We start from the raw sequence: 22,324 nt of genomic DNA, 5'->3' as shown, positions 1-22,324 counted from the left end.
GCTGACCTCAGCCCAGCCCCAAGCCACATGTGGTTATGGCACTACTCTGCCAGCATCACACTGCTCTTAGGGGACTTGGACATGTTTATCTAGAGGGCTGTGGAACAGAGGTGAGCACAGCCCCCCTTTTCTAGCTTCAGGGGGAAAATAATTTATCACATCTTGCTTACTTGGAGAGTAACTGAATGAGAAAATGAATTGAAGTCTTAATGATACTATCACTGAAGAAACCCTTCAAGTTGGGGTCTGAATATAGTTTTAGAGGGATTTTCTTCTTTCATCTTTTTTGACCTCTCCCCTGTCCTTTACCATAGCAGCCCCCTCAGGGAGGTCACAGAATGCAGGCAACTGGAGAGAGAGGAGTAAGGCACTTCAGTAGAAATGTCAGAACAATGGGTTGGTGGTGGAAATAAACCTTTGCCTGGTACCTGGCTGATGCTCTCAACAACCCTTTGAAGAAGTATTATTGACTCCACTTCAGAAATGAAGAAACTGAGACTTAGTGAGGTTAAGGGAGTTTTTTTTTCCCCCCTCCAAGATTTAAGTAGCATAGGCAAGATTTCAATCCGGTTCTCAGATTCTAAATTCCATGTCCTTGCCCCATACCACCTTGCTTCTCAGAACAAATCAAGCCCCTTGAAAGAAAAGGCTGCTGTGTTTCACTTGTGTTTTCAACTCCTTTCTACATGGTAGAAGACCTAGTGCATCAGTGTACCAGGTGTTGAGTGGTTAAAATGATTGAGTGTCCTTCAGCCCCCATCCCACTCTCCTAGCATCCAGGAAGGACTCAAGGAATGTACTGTAGAATTGGGGTAGAAAGATACGTAGCTGTGCCCTAAAATGAAGTGGATCTAGGATATCTCAGGGCTGCTGAAGGTTAGGAGAATTGACTGAGTAACCTAAGGGCAGAAGATGAATTTATGCCACTTTTGAATTTCAGCATGTGGTATTTCACCTTCTCACAGTTGTTTATTCTATGTAATGCGTTTGTCTCTTTCTCTGTTGTAGCCAGCCTACGTGACATTTCCATGGTTGCTTCTTATCCTCAGCTCCATATCCTCCTCCATCACGGTTCCTTCCTTCTGGGGATGAACCAGGACTCTTCCCTGGGGAATCTGACTTATTCCAGAGTGTTGTCTCTTTCAGCCCTCCATCTCTGAGTTCCCACTCTTTCTGTCCTTCCAGTCATCTGATCTCTTAGGCCTTACTCCCAGCTAGCTGCCTGTTCCACCTCAGGTAACTGTACATCCTCCACCTCCTAATTTCCACACCAGTACGTGAGAATAAGTGAATGTAAAACCTGTACCAAAGTAAGGGTGAGAGTCACAGGTTGGGGGTCATTGTTAGGGGCAGAATTCATTAAGGTACCTACTTCTTGGATTTTCTTTGAATTGGTCTTTGACTCTTGCTAGCTTCATGCAGATTTCCCCAAGTTGTATAGTCAATGGCCCAGTCACCTCACCTCACACTACTCACTGCATTGTAGTGGTGTCTTTAAGGCTTCAGAACAGACTTTAATATTAACTTAAGCCAGACTTAATCATGAGAGAGATTAGTCACAGAAAGAATCATCCAGGGGCTTCCCTGGTGACGCAGTGGTTGAAAATCTGCCTGCTAATGCAGGGGACACGGGTTCGAGCCCCGGTCTGGGAGGATCCCACATGCTGCGGAGCAACTAGGCCCGTGAATATTTAGCATTCATTTTACTGTTAGGGAAAATGAGACTTGGAGGCAGAGTATCTTGCCTAAGACTGCATATCTGGTTACATGAAGTATTTTTTATAAATTCCCATTGAACTAGAGGCACTTTTCCTCTCAGCAGTTCATCAGATAAAAACTCATCATAATAGTATATCAAGCAAAAAGTCATTTGTTATTCAATTTTTCAGCTTGTCTTTTTCTAAACAACTTGCATTAAAATACAATAGATTCATCTTAATATGTTTTGGATTCTGATTTTACTTTCCTTTGCCTTAAAGGTTCTCCCTGTATATTTCACAAAGCTGCATGTGCTCAGCTTCTGTATTTTATGGTTGCATTTTTAGCCACGTTGCCCTTAAAACTGCAGCTTTCATACCTTCTTATTTTTGTATTGCCATTAAAGTGACACAAATACAGAGCATGGTGTAAAGTCAGTTTTCAGGGCTTCTTTTCTGCAAAGATGATTATACCTATCTTGGTCACATTATGGTTTTTGTGACTTCGGAGAAGGTGGTAGCATGGGAACTAGAGATGTAATTTTGTTTTTAGATCACTTTTAGAAATCCACTTTCTGCATGCAGTTCTTCAATACCAGCTCATTCTTAGCCTGACTTCTGCTTATGTTGCTTTATTGAAAATCTTTTTTTCAAGGTGACTGATGACCCCACTAATCAACAAACCTAGCTGAGTTTTTCAGTCCATATTCTTAACCATTTGACACTCCATCCTCCTAGAAACTCTGCCCTCTTTTGATTTTACCAACATTATGTTCTATTTATCTTATGCATCAGTTTCTGTTGATTGCCTTTCCTGAGCGTCCTTCTGGCCTCACAGGTAAACCCCTTTGTCCCTTCCTCTCTGCTCATCGATGAAGCCTTGATTACTCACTTTTGGCCTCACTCTCCCCTGAACTATAGCTGTGCATGTACAGCTCTCAGCAAAAAATCTCTACTTGAATGTCTCATTGTCCTTTTTGTCTTAGTCATCTTGAGCTGCTCTAACAAAATACCATAGATTAGGTGGCTTAAACAACAGACATCTATTTCTCACAGTCCTGGAGGCTGTGAAGTCCAAGATCAAGGTGCCGGCAGATCCAGTGTATGATGAGGGCCCACCCTCTGGCTTGTAGATGGCCATCTTCTTGCTGTATCCTCACATGGCCAAGAGAGAGATGATCTCTCTTATCCCTTTCTTATAAGAGCACTAATCTCATTCATGAGGACTCCACCCTCATGACCTAACTCCCTCCCAAAAGTCCCACCTCCAAATACCATCACATTAGGGATTAGGTTCAACATGGGAATTTAGGAGGGACACAAACATTCAGTCCACAGCACTTATAAACTCAAAATATGTAAATTTCAACCCATCATTTTGACCTTCAACTAGTCATAGTATCCCATCCACTTCCAGATTTCCATCAGTCTCATGCAGCGTAACAGTCACTTAACTTTCAGCCTTTCCTTTTCAACAAACCCCGGTTGCTGAAACTTCTTGCTTCATAATTCTCATGTCTTTCCCTTCCTTGTACCCACATCATCCTAGTTTAGGCCTTTCTGCATCAGGCTGTACTAGTAGGTAACTGCTGGATCTCTATCATTCCAGGGTCTTTGCCCTCCAATTCCCTTTGTAGGGTGCTGCTTGAAAACCTTGTCAGAGTACTTTGCATGCACTAACCTTTCTCTCAAGTTCAGGATAGAGGTGTGATGGTGACAAAACTAATAAGAACCCTTCAGTGGTTTCTTACTGCCTTCAAGATAATGTTCAAATTCTTTACATTGCCACACAAAATTTCTCTACAGTCTGGATGAAGCCCCTCCAGACTTAATCCACCCACCTCCCCAGTGTCCCCAGTTTGCTGATGTAAAGAAGCCTCTACAAACTGGAGTACTTATTTTCCTCCTCACAGCTCATATGCTTTGTCACCTCTACTTATATTTTTTAATACCATTTACCTGTCTAGACTATTGCTCTATACTCATTTGTACTTTTCTTGACCATTTTTCAAAGCCCAGCATAGAACCACCCTTTTCCAAAAGTCTTAAGACCACCTGGCCCTAAATTATCACATCTGCTATAAACGTCTGTAGCTGGGGTAACCATGTAATTTTTCATCTAGGCAAGGACATTTTTGAGAGTGAAAGGAGGTATCATCATGAATAAAACCAGGACAACAGGAGTTCACCAGGACTTTCCTGGCAAAACTAGGACAAATGTCACCTTGTACAGAGCCCACATGCTTCGTTTGCACCTCCCATTGGCCCTTGGCATTTACTACCTTGCATAGTTATTAGTTCTCTTATAATTGTGTCCTGGCTCCCCAACAGGACCATCCGCTAAGCAGTTACATTATGCCTTATATTTCCTCACATTCCCAGAACCTAACATTTTGCCATGTATTTTAGTAGATACTAAATTATGTTTATTAATTGGAATGCTGGTGGAAATCATTACTTAGCAATTTTTACCTTATATTTAGGAGGTGGTTTTGCAAAGAGATAAAACGTTTAATTTTTCTCTTTAGCTTATTGACGTGTGTATGCAGAACTGTGGTCCGAGTTTCCAGTCTCTGATTGTGAAGAAGGAATTCGTTAAAGATAGTCTAGTTAAGCTGCTGAGTCCCAGATACACCTTGCCAATAGACATTCAGAATAGAATTTTGAATTTCATTAAGGTAAGTCTATTATATATCTTATGGGATGGTGAATGTCTAAGATTAGAGATTTAATTACCTAACTCCCAATTGGTTCAGTGATCCTTTACAAGCCTGGGATTGAGCCCAAAAGAGTTTTTACTATTCGGTTTTCCATGTAATAATAATTTCTTGGCATTGGATAGTGGCCTTTTTCTGAAGAATTTGTAGTCTTTTCCATACGTGTTGCTCAGTTTCTATCTTATCTACGTCAGATAGGAGAGAGAGTGACGAGTACATTCATTTTGCAGGTGTGGAAACTATGTTCTGGGGTAGATAGCTCACTGCTTTCAGAGTTATTTGGCAAAAGAGCTACTGATGCTGTTTTAGAATCTGTTAATTCTAGATTTAGTATAGCAAAAAACAAACAACAGTATCTATTTCAGAGTTTCATTAAATTGTTGAGGCATGGCAGTTTGATGATTAAAAATATATTATTCTAATGGCCATCATCAAAAAATATACAAACAGGACTTCACTGGTGGAGCAGTGGTTGAGAGTCTGCCTGCCGATGCAGGGGACGCAGGTTCATGCCCTGGTCCGGGAAGATCCCACATGCCGCGGGGCAGCTGGGCCCGTGAGCCATGGCCGCTGAGCCTGCGTGTCCGGAGCCTGTGCTCTGCAACAGGAGAGGTCACAATAGTGAGAGGACCGCGTACCGCAAAAGAAAAAAATTGGAATTTCTATTAACAGCAAGCTCTCAAATCTTCAGTGGCAACGATGGCTTGGAACTTAGCTGTAGGCTCCCTTTTAGACATAGATCCCATAGTCCCTATAACACTCCTTGTCTATTGTCTGATACTAACTGTTTCACGCACTGTCTTCCTATAGCCCCTAGAGATTTTTTAATTTGCAGCCCTTGATCTAGAAGAAAGTAGGCGATTATCCCGCTTTTTTGCATCAAAAATATTTATTTTTTTAAATTTATTTTATTGAAGTATATTTGATTTACAATGTTGTGTTAATTTCTGGTGTACAGCAAGGCGATTCATATATATATATATATATATATCTGTATATACACTTCCTTTTCAGATTCTTTTCCATTAAAAAAATATATATATATATATATATATATATATATATACACACACACAATGGAGAGGGTGTGGAGAAAAGGGAACCCTTTTGCACTGTTGGTGGTAATGTAAATTCATACAGCCGCTATGGAGAACAGTATGGAGTTTCCTTAAAAAACTAAAAATAGAACTGCCATAGGACCCAGCAATCCCACTACTGGGCGTATACCCTGAGAAAACCATAATTCAAAAAGAGTCATGTACCACAATGTTCATTGCAGCTCTATTTACAATAGCCAGGACATGGAAGCAACCTAAGTGTCCATCGACAGATGACTGGATAAAGAAGATGTGGCACATATATACAATGGAACATTACTCAGCCATAAAAAGAAACAAAATTGAGTTATTTGTAGTGAGGTGGATGGACCTAGAGTCTGTCATACAGAGTGAAGTATGTCAAAAAGAGAAAAACAAACACTGTATGCTAACACATATATATGGAATCTAAATTTTTGAAAAAGTGGTTTTGAAGAACCTAGGGGCAGGACAGGAATAAGGACGCAGACGGAGAGAATGGACTTGAGGACGTGGGGAGGGGGAAGGGTAAGCTGGGACAAAGTGAGAGAGTGGCATGGTCTAATATACACTACCAAATGTAAAATAGATAGCTAGTGGGAAGCAGCTGCATAGCACAGGGAGATCAGCTCAGTGCTTTGTGACCACCTAGAGGGGTGGGATAGGGAGGGTGGGAGGGAGGGAGACGCAAGAGGGAGGAGATATGGGAACATATGTATATGTATAACTGATTCACTTTGTTATAAAGCAGAAACTAACACACCATTGTAAAGCAATTATACTCCAATAAAGATGTTTTATATATACATATATATATATATATACATATATATATATATATGATTATTCTAGTCTCTAAAAATGTACATTCAAAAGTAGCTTTCTTTTTCTGAGTAAGGTACATAATTGTCAATCTCTCATTTTCTGTCACCAGTTTAGGAGTTGTGTTTTGTTTTGCTGCTTATTTATCTCTGGAACTTTCCATCTCTTGAATTCAGACGTGGTCGCAGGGTTTCCCAGGAGCTGTGGATGTAAGTGAAGTGAAAGAAGTGTACCTGGACCTCCTTAAGAAAGGTGTTCAGTTTCCTCCATCAGATGCAGTGGCTGAAACAGCCAGACAAGAGGTAGGAGGCCGTTCTTTGACCTGTGTAGTGTAAGACAGTGTAGTGCATGGGTCTTTTCTCTTTGAAAGGGACCACCCTAGCTCCACCTAGCTTCACCTAAAAGATTAATCTGTTAGAAGGATACTGTGATACCTCATAGAATACAAGCCGCAAGAAGGGTGGTGTTAGCTGGATCTTTGAACAGAGAACCAAGCATTCAAATGCCTTGTTACTTGTCTACCTTCCTTTGATCATCAGCTTCGTTCTTCTCTCTCATTGCAGACTAGCTTTTTCCACATGGTAAACAACATAGCTCCCAAATTTTCATATTATAACCTTAGCTTTTTCACATTCCAAGTCCAAAATTTCAGAGAAGGGCCTCATTGAACCAACCTAGGTCAGTTTTCCATTTCTGCACAAATTGACTAAGGTCATATAAGAACGGGGTTGCTCCATATAGAAATTATTTAGGTAGAGCAGAAGAGGGGCAGTTTTCAAAAGAAAAGATTGGTGCTAGACAGGCAGGGGTCTCTATTATAGGTAGTCGTATAATAGATTTGTTTATTAATACTGTGCCCATAGAAGAGTTTCACAATGTTCACATGTATTCATTCTCAAGTTTGCAAGCAACTTGCAAGGTTTTGAACTTAGAGCACTTGTAGTGACTGATTATAATTCATCTCCTAACTTCCTATGATTTCCATAATGTGAAAACAGTAATTCTTCCCTTCTGCATATTGGTGAGTCCTGCCTTGGTAGAAAAAGCAATTCAGGTGTATACCAAAAGTCTGATCTTTGTGAAGGCTTTGTCCTGAGGGCTAACTCTCCCTAGTGACTGAGTCATCTGAATGGAAAAACTGGACTTGGAGTGGCTGAGTTTATTTAAATAATAATATTTCTATATTTCATGTTGATAGACTGCTCAGATCTCACCAAATCCACCACCATCTGTTCCTACTGCACCAGCTCTTTCTTCTGTAGTTTCCAAGAGCTCCACTATTATATTGGTCCCAGAACAGGTAACAACAGCAATGACTGTATTTATTGATGACTTTTTCTAAGTTCTAAGTACTTTATATATAGTTTGTTTATCCTTAACAATATTATCATAAGGTAGAGGTACATTTTAACCTCATTTTACAGAGGAGGGGACTGAAGCTTAGTGATACTGTATAAGTTATGATGGTTCAACTCTAAGTGGAGTTAATCCCATGGTTTCTGCCTGATTCTAAAAGGCTGAGCTTTTAACAGTTGTGCTCGTCTAGTGGCTTTTGTGGCTTTGTGGAGGCTTGGCTGTAGGATGGATCTTGTGTAAGTTGATTCCTGTTGCTCCTGATAGGACTGTCTGTATGCCATTCCAGAGAGCTCAGTAAGTGGTCATCTTATTACTATTATTAACTGTGCCAACTGAATTACATTTACTTGTTTGTCTATATCTGTTTATCTAATGTTTAGACAAGCAATTGTTAAATGAAGCTCACTTCTGTCCTGCTATAAGGGAACTATCATTTAAGACTTTATATTATTATTCTTCGGTATTATATAACAATCCATGTGATTAATTCCTCCTAGAATTTAATCCAGGAAGAAAAAAAAGTGTTTCTCTCTTGCTTCTTCCCTCTCTAATACCGTGGGACTATAAAACATTCACTTTTTTCTCTCCCGTTGGTTTCTAAGAAACCCAGACTAACATTTGCCATTTTCTTCAGGTTGCTGATATGGTTACCTTCTCCCTTTTCCATATTGGTTCCAATCTGACTTTTTCCCTTCATTAACTTTCCTAGAGCATAGTTTTAAATTTATTACAAGAGCTCTCAAGACCTTTTAGAATGTGACAGATTGTACATTTGTAAAATAATTATATGTACATTTGTGTAAATTTGAAAATATTAAATTTTACAGAAGTGTTTTCTCTGCAAGCAAGAAACAAGGTAGCCATTCTTTGTGTCACACTTACTGGTGATTGTGTTGCTCTCAACAGATTGGAAAACTGCGCAGTGAATTGGATATGGTGAAAGTGAATGTGAGAGTGATGTCTGCCATATTGATGGAGAATATTCCTGGGTCTGAAAACCATGAAGACATAGAGCTTTTGCAGGTGTAGTATGATTTCAGGGACAAGCAGTCCCTGAAAGTTATTCTCTAAACTTAGAGCCTTGGAGATGGAAGGCACCGTAACATTGACTAGTCCATGCTCCAGCATGTTTACTTGATTTTTGAACTTAACAAGAAGCTTCAAGGATGACTTTATCAGAAATGCCATGGTAACTTAGACGTGGTACTTACCCTCTTGCAATAAATAATTTAACATCATTTAATCATTCATAGCCTAGCCATATACAGCCTCTACTAATCTCTAATTGTTTTCAATGTGTAAAAGTTACCTATCTATTCAGCAAACATAATGAGTAACTATAATGTGGTAAAGGATATAGAAATGAAGAGGTTGTCCTAGTCCTTAAGGAACTTAGGTCTAGTGAGCAAGAGTGTTTTGTAAACAACAAGTTTAATAAAGTATTGATGCTATAATAGAAATGTATTTATCATACTGTGGGTTCAGGGGTGGGGGCAAGGAGAAAGGTGAGGGTTTTTGGAAAGGTTTAGGTTGAGGCAGTGCCGACGCCGTGGAGGAGCAAGTGGACGGTGCATTTGGATGTGTATGGGCATGTGAAGGACACGGGCAGCTCATTATGACTGGAGTGGGGGCCCTCCCAGACCCTCTTCTGTGTCTCTACATCCAGTGCACTTTTTCCCTCTAATGGTTTGTTCTAATTTTCAATTTTAAGTTTTTTTGTTTTTTTTTTGGCGGTACGCGGGCCTCTCACTGTTGGGGCCCCTCCCGTTGTGGAGCACAGGCTCCAGACGCACAGGCTCCGGACACGCAGGCTCAGAGGCCATGGCTCACGGGCCCAGCTGCTCCGCGGCATGTGGGATCTTCCCGGACCGGGGCACGAACCCATGTCCCCTGCATCGGCAGGCAGACTCTCAACCACTGCGCCACCAGGGAAGCCCATCAATTTTAAGTTTTAACACACACTTTAACACATTATTTTAGAAGCAGTTAGAGGAAAAAAGTCAGTTTCTAAATCTTTTTCTTCCCCCCAAAGTTAAGAAACTTATATTTTTACTTTTCTCTGATTCCACTCGCCACTTCTCATGTTGTTGTTATCTTTCCTTTAAGTCCTTCGATTGTTAGTAAATAACATTTTTCTTGATTATTGCTTGTTTGGGAAACAATCAATGGTGTAAAAATGTCCTTTTTCAACATTACCACCTGTATTTAACTGCTATCTCCTTAAATTGTTACTAGTGGTAAACTTTGAGTGTTTACGTGTCCAAAGATGTCTTTTGGCTGCCGTGTTAAGGGCTCGCAGTTTGGCCTAGGTACAGAATTATTTTCCTTAAGTCCTTCACAGTTACTGCTCCATTGTTCTTGCACCCAGTGGTGCTATTGAGAAGTATCATATTATGTATTCTTGCACCTTTGTTTTATAATCTGTTTTTCTGATTGTATTTGTGATTTCTCTTTAATTTAATGCTTCTGAAATTTCACTATACTGTGTCTAGGGATATGTGTGCATGTATGTGCATATGTGTATTTACCTTACTTAACCTGCTTAGTATCAATACTTGATAGCCCTTTGGCCCTGTCAGCTTAAGTGTATTTTACTTCTGGGAAATTCTCAGCTCTTATTTCAGATATTTCTTTTCTAGTATTCTTTCTATCTTTGTATGGAACATTATTTAGATGATGAAACTTTCAGTTATATTTTTCCTATCTCAACTTTTATAAACGTTTTGTTTCTTCTTTTATGCTGTAGTTCTAGCAAAGCTTCTCAATTTTATGTATTATTTCTCTTAAATGTGAACATCAGATTGTCTATTCGGCCCTCCTAATGAATGTTTTATTTCAACAATTTTTTATTTTAAAAATTTATTTCAATTTTTATAATAGTTCTTTCATGGATATGCTTTCCCCTTTTGTCTTTCTCAGGATAGTAATTATTTTTAAAGGTGCTTTTCCATTTGCTCTGTGGATTCTCTTTCCTTGGGTACAAGTTCTTTTTTTCATCACCTCTTTCATTTCATTTCTCAAGTATCTGGATAGACTGGTGATAGTGAGCTTATTTTTGTGTGAGATCCCTGACAGCTTGTCTGCATTTCTGTGACCCAGCTTGCCCATGCCAAGTGGAAAACACTGTTATTGCAGCTTGTTCTTAGTACTATTTCTGAGTATTTCTGTGTTTGCTGCTGTTTTTAGAGTACATAGCATTGGCACGGGATGATGCTGGGTGGGTTATATTGGTAGCTGGTCTTCTAAGTTATATGCTTCCTGTTTTTCCTGGTTGCTACCAGCAACTGGAAACAGTACCCTATGTCTCTGTCCCAAGCATTGCTCCCACCTAGACACAGATGCTCCTGTCTCAGCTGTCTGGTCTCACATGGGGAGAGAGGCGTGAGCACAGGTTGTCTTGTCCAGTTGTCTCACTACTGTACCTCAGCTGTTTGTTAGCTACCCCTCATACTGTCTTCTTCTGGCTTCCATGGTCTCTAGTCATGGAGCATCCTTCATTTCCTTCCATGTTCTCTGGCAGTACTCATTGTGGGCAGTCTTGAGTGTCCTGGATTGTGCTTTAATCTAATCCAGGGGTCAGCATGCTGTGGCCAGTGGGTTATATGCAGGCTTCGGTCGTCTGTGAACTCAGAATGGGTTTTACATTTTTAAACGATTTAAAAAAAAAGAAAAGAAAAACAGGTCATTTCTCAAGTTATATCTATGCAAGCCTACCTCCAAGACCACGAGGGAGTCAGACACATCCCTCAAGGAACCCCTTGCCACCCCCCACCCACTATCAATGGATTTGAGTTTGTGGTATCCCTCAGGTGCACAGAGGGTTTTAAACCACAGCTTGGGAGCATCAGGTTCCAGGAGAAGGGTGGCAAAATCTAGTCTGCACAGGTTATTGTGGACTTGATATGCCATGCCTGAGTGGGCTTAACCCAGGTGGCAGAAGGAAGCCATTAAAGGGATATAAGCTGAAGGACTGCATAACCAGATAAAACTTTAGAAAGAGTCCTCTGGTGAACATTGAGATGACAAATTCTGGGGGAAGCAAGACACAACTCTTGGAAACAATTTAAGACAGCATTTCCTACTGGTCTTACGTTGTATACTATGTGGGGAATATGACATCTGTGGTCAAGTAAGTTCCAAAACCAATTGTTTACTGTATTTCTCCTCTTGGAGGGTCAAAAAGTTCATTAGTATAGTAAAGGCTCTAAGAGTCTTTTTTTATTGAAGTATAGTTGATTTACGATGTTGTGTTAGTTTCAGGTGTAGAGCAAAGTGATTCGGTTATATCAATATGTATATATGTATATATCTATATTCTTTTATTTGATTCTTTTCCATTATAGGTTATTACAAGGTATTGAATATAGTTCCCTGTGCTATACAGTAAATCCTTATTATCTATTTTATATATGGTAGATATATTTTATATATCGTCCTAATTTATCCCTCCCCCAACCCCTTCCCCTTTGGTAACCATAAATTTGTTTTCTACGTCTGTGAGTCTGTTTCTGTTTTGTAAATAAGTTCATTTGGACTATTTTTTTAGATTCCACATATGAGTGATAACATATAATATTTGTCTTTCTCTGTTTGACTTACTTCACTTAGTATGATCATCTCTAGGTTGCTGCAAATGGCATTGTTTCATTCTTTTTTTTGGCTGAGTAGTATTCCATTGTGTATATTTGTATATACCACATCTTCTTTATACATTCATTTGTTGATGGACACTTAGGTTGCTTCCATGTCATGGGTGTTATAAATAGTGCCGCTATGAACATTGGGGTGTGTATCTTTTTGAATTAGAGCTTTCGTCTTTTCTGGATATATGTCCAGGAGGGGGATTGCTGGGTCATATGTTTACTCTATTTTTAGTTTTGGAAGGAACCTCCATACTGTTTTTCCATAGTGGCTGTATCAGTTTACATTCCCACCAGCAGTGGAGGAGGGTTCTATTTTCTCCATACCCTCTCCAGTATTTATTATTTGTAGATTTTTTGGTGGTGGCAATTCTGACCAGTGTGAGATGATACCTCATTGTAGCTTTGATTTGCATTTCTCTAGTAATTAGCAATGTTGAGCATCTTTTCATGTGCCTATTGGCCAAATGTATGTCTTTTGATTGGGTTGTTTGTTTTTTTGTTATTGAGTTTTATGAGCTGTTTTGTATATTTTGGAAGTTAAGCCCTTGTCAGTCACATTGTTTGCAAAGATTTTCTCCCAGTCTGTAGGTTGTCTTTTTGTTTTGTTCATGGTTTACTTTTCTGTGCAAAAGCTTGTAAGTTCGATTAGGTCTCATTTGTTTATTTCTATTGCCTTGGGAGACTGACCTAAGAAAACATTGCTACAATTTACATCAGAGACTTTTACTTATGTTCTCTTCTAGGAGTTTTATGGTGTCATGTCTTACGTTTAAGTCTTTAAGCCATTTTGAGCTTATTTTTGTTTATGGTGTGAGGGAGTGTTCTAACTTCATTGATTTACATGTGACTGTCCAACTTTCCCAGCACCACTTGCTGAACAGACTGTCTTTTCTCCATTGTATATTCTTGCCTCCTTTGTCAAAGATTACCTGACTGTAGGTGTGGTGTGACCTATGTAGGTGTGACTGTGGGTTTATTTCTGTGCTCTCTATTCAGTTCCATTTATCTATATGTCTGTTTTTGTGCCGATACCACACTGTTTCAGTTAGTGTCACTCTGTAGTATTGTCTGAAGTCTCCAATGGTTATGCCTCCAGCTTTGTTCTTTTTCCTCAGGATTGCTTTGGCAATTCTGTGTCTCTTGTGGTTCTGTATAAATTATAGGGTTATTCTAATTTTGTGAAAAATGTTATGGGTAATTTGATAGGGATCACATTAAATCTGTGGATTGCTTTGAGTAGTATGGCCATTTTAACTATTAATTCTTCCAATCCAAGAACATGTGATAGCTTCCCATTTCCTTGAATCATCTTCGATTTCTTTTACCAGAGTTTTATAGTTCTCAGCATATAAATCTTTCATCTCCTTGGTTAGGCTTATTCCCAGGTATTTTTCTTTTTTTGATGCGATTTTAAACGGTATTTTTTTTTACTTTCCCTTTCTGATATTTCATTGTTAGTGAAAGAAATGCAACAGATTTCTGTGTATTAATCTTGTATACTGCTACCTTGCTGAATTCATTTATCAGTTTTAATAGTTTTTGTGTGGAGTCTTTAGGGTTTTCTATATAGATATCCTATTGTCCACATATAATGACAGTTTTACCTTTTCTCTTGCAATTTGGATACATTTTATTTCTTTTTTCTGTCTGATTGCTCTGGCTGTGACTTCCAATACTGTGTTGAATAGAAGTGGTGAGAGTGGGCATCCTAGTCTTGTTCCAGAATTTATTGGGAAAAGGCTTTCAGCTTTTCACCATTTAGTATTATGTTGGCTGTGGGTTTGTCATAAAATGGCTTTTATAATGTTGAGATATGTTCCCTCTCTACACGCTTTGGCAAGAGTTTTTATCAAGAATGGATGTTGAATTTATCAAATGCTTTTTCTGCATCTGTTGAGATGATCATGTGGTTTTTGTCTTGTTTTTTGTTGATGTGGTGTATCACATTGACTGATTTGCATATGTTGAGCCATCCTTGTGAGCCTGGGATGAATCCAACTTGATCATGGTATATGATCCTTTTCATGTGTTGTTGGATTTGGTTTGCTAATATTTTGTTGAGGATTTTTGCATCTGTGCAGAGTCTTTAACCCAAAATTTACAGACTTTTTGACTAAAGAATCTCTAGTTGCTAAGTATCTGTTAATATCCTATAGAACATCAGAGTAATATGCATTGAGAAATAAATCAGTATTTTGGATCAGTGGTTTTAAGTATATTATTTTTAAGATATTTACTTAGGAATGTTATATCATTTTGCTAATGATTCCTATGGTTCCTGGCCTTGGGCAAGTCATTTACTATCATTGGACTTAATTTCTATATATATAAAATGAAGAGCTAAGATAAGAGCTTAGCTCTTCATTTATACATCCAAGTTATGAGGAGATTAAAAAGAAAATTAATCATAGAGTTCCTATGTAGTAATCCCTTTTTAAAAATCCACAATCAAAGGCATTCACAGATATAAATTTTGTGACTCATGATGTTAACAAGCATGTGAAACTAAAATTTAAAAAGTAAATATCAAAGTAAAAGGGTATGTGGCAGATAATATTTTTCAAAAATGGACATGGCAATATTCCTAGTTCCACACAGTCTTCCCAGCCTTTCAGAGCTCTCAAATGAAGTGATAGGATTTTTCTCTCATGTTTTTATCTATCTGTGGCAAACAATCAATCCTTTAGTAAAATGTACACTGAAACATCCCATTCAAATATGTGCATCCAGTTTTATTTGATGCCATCCTGGAGTGCACTGAAATGCCTTTTTGTGTCCAAGTCTTTGGGTACAGATGTTTGGTTGAATTTTGCAAGGATAATGCTGATTTGCTGGTTGCTGTTTTGATGCCAGAGCGTAGGGTTGTGTGTTGCCTTGAATAGTAAAGAGACTTGGGCTGTAAATCAACATTAGAACACTACTCATGGCCAATTCAAGTTGAATGGTTCTGGCCCCAGGTCAATTTGTTTATGGAGCCTATTGAATGTGTAACTTTATTTTTCTCTCTTAACGCGTTTTGTTAGTAACAGATAGAGAGCTGGTGCAGGGAGCACTGTTTTTAAATTCTTTTGACAGGTATTTGAACTTTTTCTTGTAATCTAAATAACCTCATAAAAAAAAACTATTTCTCTACTCACAACACTTCAGACACCAGGTCTGAAGTTTTTTCCCTCACATTAAATCATTCTGGCACTAGCTACCCAGAGATAGCACAGACCCCACATGTTAAGAGGCTTAGTCCCACAAGACTGCCCCCACTTCAGACGCCAATCACAAGTAGTGGGTCCCCGGGTTACCCACACTTCTGTCCCATTTTGGCTACAAGTCAAATCACGGGTCCCCGTGAACCCCTCCTCAGGTCCAGTAATTCACTAGGATGGCTCAGGGAATCTAGGGAAACACTTTACTTACTATTACCAGTTCATTATAAAGGATACAGATGATAGCCAGATGAAGATGTCAAGTGAAAAAATGTACAACCTAAAAGTTTTGGTTTTTTTTTTTTTGCTGTGCTGGGTTTTCATAACGGGCTTCTCTAGTTGTGGCATGCATGCTCCAGAGTGCGTGGGCTCAGTAGTTGTGGCGTGTGGGCTCTTTAGTTGTGGTGTGTGGGTTTAGTTGCCCCACAGCATGTGGGATCTGAGTTCCCCAATCAGGGATCGAACCCGCGTCCCCTGCATTGGAAGGTAGATTCTTAACCACTGGACTACCAGGAAAGTCCCTAAAAGTTTTGAATTATGTTTTATTCGGTGGACAAAACTGAAGACTTAAGCCCAAGACACAGCCTCTCAGATAGCTCTAAGGTACTACTCTGAAGAAGCAAGGGAGGAGCCAGGATATATAGGAGTTTTTTTAACAGAGACCAGGTAATTGGAACATCAAAAGATTACTGTTACTGAAAGAAAACCAGATATCTCAAGTTAAAGAGTTTAGTGCTTTGCTATGTTTGCACAGATACAGGAGTCTGGACTCACTGAAGTCATTCCTTTGATATACACTTCAGCTATCTGGGGCCAGCATCCTGTGCTTTCTCATCCTCACTTTCCTCAGGGTACACTCTTGGCGGGTGGCTGCAGAGGCTGACTGCTAGACGGTGGGCATCCTGTTTCTATCTTGAGTTCCTTCGGGGCTCACCATCGGGGAGGCCGTAATGTGATGGCTTGATGGCTGCAACATCCTTTGTTTACTGATACAGCAGGTGACATTTTTCCGTTGTTGACAAAGAATACATACAGCAAGGTGTGGAAGGGTCCTGAGCACAAGGAGCTTCTGTCCCTGTGGAGTTGGAGTTCACCACCTTCCCAGCATCTGAATGTGTTCACCACCTAGAAGCTCTCTGAACCCAGTAGTTTAGGGTTTTATAGAGATTCCATTACAGAGGCATGATTTATTTAATCATTGGCCACTGGTGACTAACTCAACCTCCAGTCCCTCTCCCCTTCCTGGAGGTTGCAAGTTTCAGCCTTCTAATCACAGGATTGGTTCCTCTGGCAGCCAGCCCCCATCCTCCAAGAATCACCTCATTAGCATAAACTCAGGCTTGGTTGAAAGGGGCTTCTTATCAATAATGAAAGATGCTTCTCTCATCCTACTGCTCTGGAAATTCCCAGGGTTTTAGAAGCTCTGTGCTAGGTACTGGGGATAAGGACCAAATATATATTTCTTCTATCACAATATCCTGTCCAACTATGGTCAATCTAAAATAAGGTGATGGAATCTAAAAATGAAACCAGCAAAGATATACTATGGAGAAATAAAGTAATTCTTTAGTTTGTATTTTTTCAGAGGTTTTCTCACAACTGTGTAAAACCAGTGGTCCCCAACGTTTTTGGCACCAGGGAGCAGTTTCGTGGAAGGCAATTTTTCCAGGGACTGGGGCTGGTGGAGGGATGGTTTCGGGATGATTCAAGCACATTACATTTATTGTGCACTTTATTTCTATTATTATTACATTGTAATATATAATGAAATAATTATACAACTCACCGTAATGCAGAATCGGTGGGAGCCCTGAGATTGTTTTCACTTGCCACTCACTGATAGGGTTTTGATATGATTCTTCAAGCAGTTGATTTATTATAGTCTCTGTGCAGTCAAACCTCTGCTAATGATAATCTGTATTTGCAGCCACTCACCTGCGCTAGCATCACTGCCTCATCTCCACCTCAGATAATCAGGCATTAGATTCTCATACAGAGCGGGCAACCTAGATCCCTCACGTGCGCAGTTCACAGTAGGGCTCGTCCTCCCATGAGAATCTAATGCCGCCACTGATCTGACAGGAGGCGGAGCTCAGGCAGTAGCGCAAGCGATGGGTTGCGAGTGATGGCAAGCGGCTGTAAATACAGATGAAGCTTCGCTCATTTGCCCGCTGCTCACCTCCTGCTCTGCGGCCCGGTTCCTAACAGGCCACAGACCGGTACCAGTCTGTGGCCTGGGGTTTGCGGACCCCTGTTGTAAAATCTACAGATTAGTGGAGTTAGGGCCCCCAGATAACGCTGGCTTCCTACCTAGCTTCCCCATGTAACCGCAGGAGCTTTTGGAGGCTTCAGCATGAGCCTGGTGGGGGGTCATCAGAGTTGGGGTAGTGGGCAAGGTGGGAGGCATTGAGGACCCAGGAGCATTACAGGGCATACCACTGTGATAGTTGTGAAACAGACACTGTTTTTTCCCCGAACTAGCTAATAGCCACTTTTTTTTCTTTTAGCTTGTTAAAATAATTTACCTCCTCTTCCCCAGACCCCTTTGAAATGACAGACAAAGTATGAAAATAAGAATAAATTCCAAGGATTATAGGAGAGCCTAGACAGACCATCAGAGGACCAGAAGAGTGAGGATATTCAGAGTCCACTAATGTAGCTGGGATCAGCCAACTGAGGTACACACAGTCCCAGAAGAAAGAGACCCTTACAGTGTGACTTTCCTCAGAAGAAGCCTGTAGTAACCTCAGAATCAGAGTAAGATTGGATGGGCCTTAGGCACTCACATGGACATGACTCTGTCTTCTGCTGTCCCAGCACTATACCTCCAGGAGCAGGGAACTTCCAGTGTCACTAATAAGACCAGAGAAAAAGGACTTCAAATAACTTGTGGTTTCCAAGAGAACATGGGACCTCAGCAATCAGAAGAAAAAAGAAAAACACTCACTAGGGTTTTTAAACTTTGAAGGCAGAGGGTCTCATCCCTAGAGATGATAATGCAGAAAGGCTGTTAGAATTCTCAGGAAGAATACGTAGTTTCCTTCTCTCCCTCTAAAGGTGAGGCTTCTCCTTCTCCTTGCCATTTTCCTTTGTGGGGCTGAGCTGCTTTTTCTAACTTTTTAACTTATATAACAAAAGGAAAACTTTGGTTTTTGTACTACTCACAACCAGCACTTCTGACACCGAATGTATGGGCTTTTTGCCCACACTGACTGATTTTCTGATGCCAGCTGGGTGTCTTTAAATTCAATTCTGACATTAAGTACCCAGAGTTAGCATCAGATCCCACAGGTTAAGGGCTCAGTCCCACAAGGCTGCCCCACTTCAGATGGGCTTTGCAAGTTTAAGTCTCCCATACTTCAGACCAACAGGCTATAAACCGGGGGTTCCCACAACCCTCTCCTCAGGTTTGATAATTTGCGTGAATGGCTCACAGGACTCAAGGAGACAATTACTTATATTTACTGGTTTATTATAAAGGATGTTACAAAGGATGCAGATGAAAAGCCAGGTGAAGAGGTACAAAGGGTGAGGTCTAGAAGAGTCCCAAACACTGAAGGTTCTGTCCCTATGGAGTTGAGGTGCACCCCTGTCCCAGCACGTGGGTATGTTCACCAACTGGAAGCCCTCCGAACCCCAAAGTTTATGGACTTTTATGGAGGCTTCATCAAGTAGGTGTGATCAGTTAACTCTCATCTCTAGCCTCCCTTCCATACCCGGAGGATGGAGGATAGGGCTAAAAGTTCCAAGCTTCTAATCATGTTTTAGTCTTTCTGTTGACCAGCCCCCATCCAGGAGCCCATCAAGAGTTGCCTCATCAGAACAAAAGATGCTCCTATCACCCAGGAAGTTCCAAGGGATTTAGGAATTCTGTCAGCACTGGGGGGCAAATATCAATATGTATATTTCTTATTTCGTGTATAGGTCGTAGCCATTCAGGTGTCCCAGCTGCGTCTCAGTACCTTGTTCGGGCCCCAGGCTTTATCTCCTGCCTCTCAGGGTTATTAGAGATTGACAGATGGGTGCCTTTCTGGCCCTTGTGCCCTTATTGCCTCTCATATCTTTGGATCCTATTTGGATTTAGCCTTTGAGGACTTCTCATCCTTTCTTGAAAGTTTAGGCATGCACATTAAAATGCTTTTATATTGTATCCAATATTTTTAGGTATTTTGTTGTCAAAAATATTTTCAGGATATTGAGTACAGTGCTGTGTTGAAAATCAAGAACTATATAGCTTTTTTTTCTTTAATTGAGGTAAAATTCACATAACATTAATAAAAATGTTAAAACATTTTAAAATATAAACATTAAGTTTTATGTTAAAACATAAAATTAATCACTTTAAGGTTTACAGTTTAAAGTGTACAATTTAGTGGAATTCATGTTCACAGTGTAACCATTTCCTCTACTTAGTTCCAAAACATTTTCATCATCCCCAAAGGAAACCCTATACCCATTAAGCAATCTCTCTCCCTTCCTGTCTTTGCCCAGTCCCAGGCAACCAGTTATCTGCTTTCTCTTTCTGTGTATTTATTTACCTATTCTGAATATTTCATATAGATGGAATCATAAAATACGATTCTTTCACTTACTATAATGTTTTCAAGGTTCAACCATGCTGTAGCACATTTTATGGCCCAATATTCCATTGTATGGGTATACTATATTTTATTTATTTATTTATTAGTTGATGGACATTTGAGTTGTTTCTACCTTTTGGCTATTGTGAATAGCTGCTGTGAACATTCATGTATAAGTTTTTGTTTGAATACCTATGTTTTTTTGAGTATATACCTCAGAGCAGCATCACTAGGTCATATAGAAACTCTATGTTTAACTTTTTGAGGAACTGCCAAACTTTTTTCCACAGTGGCTGCACCATTTTACATTCCCACCAGCCACACACAGGTTTCAATTTCTCCACTTCCTTGCCAGCACTTGTGGTTTTCTGGAGTTTTTTAGCTACGTAATAGGTGTGAAGTGGTATCTCACTATAGTTTTGATTTGCGTTTCCCTAATAACTAATGATATTGAGCATCTCTATAGCTTTCTGAAAGGTAGACCAGATCATGTTGTTCCTTGCTGGAAACCCTCCAGTGGATTCCCATTACACTTGGAATAAAACCCAACTTTCTTACTCTGGCCACAAAACCTCTCCCAGTCTGCTCCTGCCCACCTTTCCTTCCATAGCTCATGTGTCCTTGGTCCAGCCACAGTGACCACCTTCCTATTCTCTCGACACACTGAGTTCATTCTTGTCGGGGAGCTGTTTCACCCTTGACTCTCATGCTTCCCCTGTCTTTTAATGGCCAGCTTTTGCTCATCATTCCAACTTAGTATGTTACCTCCTCGGAGGGGTCTTCACTGGCTCCCCAATTTAAAGTCATCACTTTCTTTTTCACCCCCTTTTTTCTCTGCCCAGCACACTGATGCTTTTCCTGCATGTTTGTGCAGCTGTCTTTGCCTTCTAGAATGGATGCTTCAAAGGCTTGTCCTGTTTACTGCTCAGGTTCCGCTCCCAGAGCAGTGCTGCACAATGTAATCATTCAACAAAAATATCTTTAATAAATTATTGGATTTTCCCTTGATTTTATGTGGTTTAAAATTAAAATCTTGGGACTTCCCTGATGGCACAGCAGTTAAGAATCTGCTTGCCAATGCAGGGGTCATGGGTTTGATCCCTGGTCCGGGAAGTTCCCAAATGCTGCAGAGCAACTAAGCCTGTGTGCCACAACTACTGAGCCTGTGCTCTAGAGCCTGCAAGCTACAACTACTGAGCCCACGTGCCACAGCTACTGAAGCCCGTGCGCCTAGAGCCCATGCTCCGCAACAAGAGAAGCCACTTCAATGAGAAGCCTGCACACCGCAACGAAGAGTAGCCCCCACTCTCTGCAACTAGAGAAAGCCTGTGCGCAGGAACGAAGACCCAGTGCAGCCAAAATTAATTAATTAATTAATTTAAAAAATAAAATTAAAATCTTTATCCTTGGTATCAGTTAGAGATTTTCCCTTCATTTATCTTTTTCAGTTATATGGCTGGTTGTTCAAATAACATTTAGTAACAATTTATACCTTCTCCACTGATTTCACATACCTCTTTATCATATTCTATATTCTAATGCAAGGATGTCTTTCCAGAGGCTGTTCTCTTGGTTTGATCTGTTTGTCTATCCCTGTGTTGGTATCATACTATTTAAATTGCTCTGTTTTCATGCCTTTTAGGGCTTATCAGTGAAACAGATGGCATGCTCCATTTGGGTAATTTGAAAAGAATTTAATCAAGGTACTGTTTATTTAGTGAGATACCACAGGGCTCAGAGAAACCACAGGAGCAAGTTTGTTACCCTGGGCTATTAGCTAATACCCCTAGGCATAAATAGGCAAGAAGAAACTTTTGCCAGAACCCAGTGGGCAGAATATGAGGAAGGCAGCCTTGAGAGTAGTGGTGCCTTTGGTGGAAGGAATGAAGATAGTGCCTTTGGTGGAAGGAATGAAGATAATAAATATCCAGACCTCACTCTCCTTCGCCCTCCCATTTCCTCCCGGTGCATCCTGTGGGCTGAACCCAGTCAAAAGCTAGAGGGCAGGGGACCTGATGGTATGCCGGCTACAGGCCAGCCCCCAGGGCACACAGCAGGGCAGAGTATGGATGGTGGATCTGGAAGGCAAAAGAAAGGTGTGCAGCCAGTAGGAAAAGTCTCTGCTCAAAAATTTCTCGGCTTTTCTTGTACGTATACTTAACAGTGATCACAGTCTTATATGCAGTTTGTTAACATTAAAAGCATTTCCTGTTTTGTCTGTTGGAGCATACCT

General features: G+C 40.3%; 1 protein-coding gene across 4 annotated transcripts in view; it reads left to right on the top strand.

The window, feature by feature from the left end:
• Nucleotides 1-22,324, top strand: part of TOM1L1 (target of myb1 like 1 membrane trafficking protein) — a 53,488-nt gene that overhangs the window by 5,199 nt on the left and 25,965 nt on the right. For 2 of the 4 annotated variants that reach the window (XM_007448641.1, XM_007448644.1), the window contains 4 exons: nucleotides 4,226-4,375; nucleotides 6,489-6,614; nucleotides 7,511-7,612; nucleotides 8,575-8,691. In XM_007448641.1, coding sequence (XP_007448703.1) covers nucleotides 4,226-4,375; nucleotides 6,489-6,614; nucleotides 7,511-7,612; nucleotides 8,575-8,691 — 495 coding nt within the window. The remainder of the gene's footprint in view (nucleotides 1-4,225; nucleotides 4,376-6,488; nucleotides 6,615-7,510; nucleotides 7,613-8,574; nucleotides 8,692-22,324) is intronic. The other 2 variants (XM_007448642.1, XM_007448643.1) reach the window with 2 other exon arrangements.

The sequence above is a fragment of the Lipotes vexillifer genome, unplaced genomic scaffold (genome assembly GCF_000442215.2).
Source record: "Lipotes vexillifer unplaced genomic scaffold, Lipotes_vexillifer_v1.1 scaffold331, whole genome shotgun sequence".
Taxonomy (NCBI): domain Eukaryota; kingdom Metazoa; phylum Chordata; class Mammalia; order Artiodactyla; family Lipotidae; genus Lipotes; species Lipotes vexillifer.
Note: the sequence above shows the minus strand (reverse complement) of the source record. Positions and strands in the feature narration are given on the sequence as shown.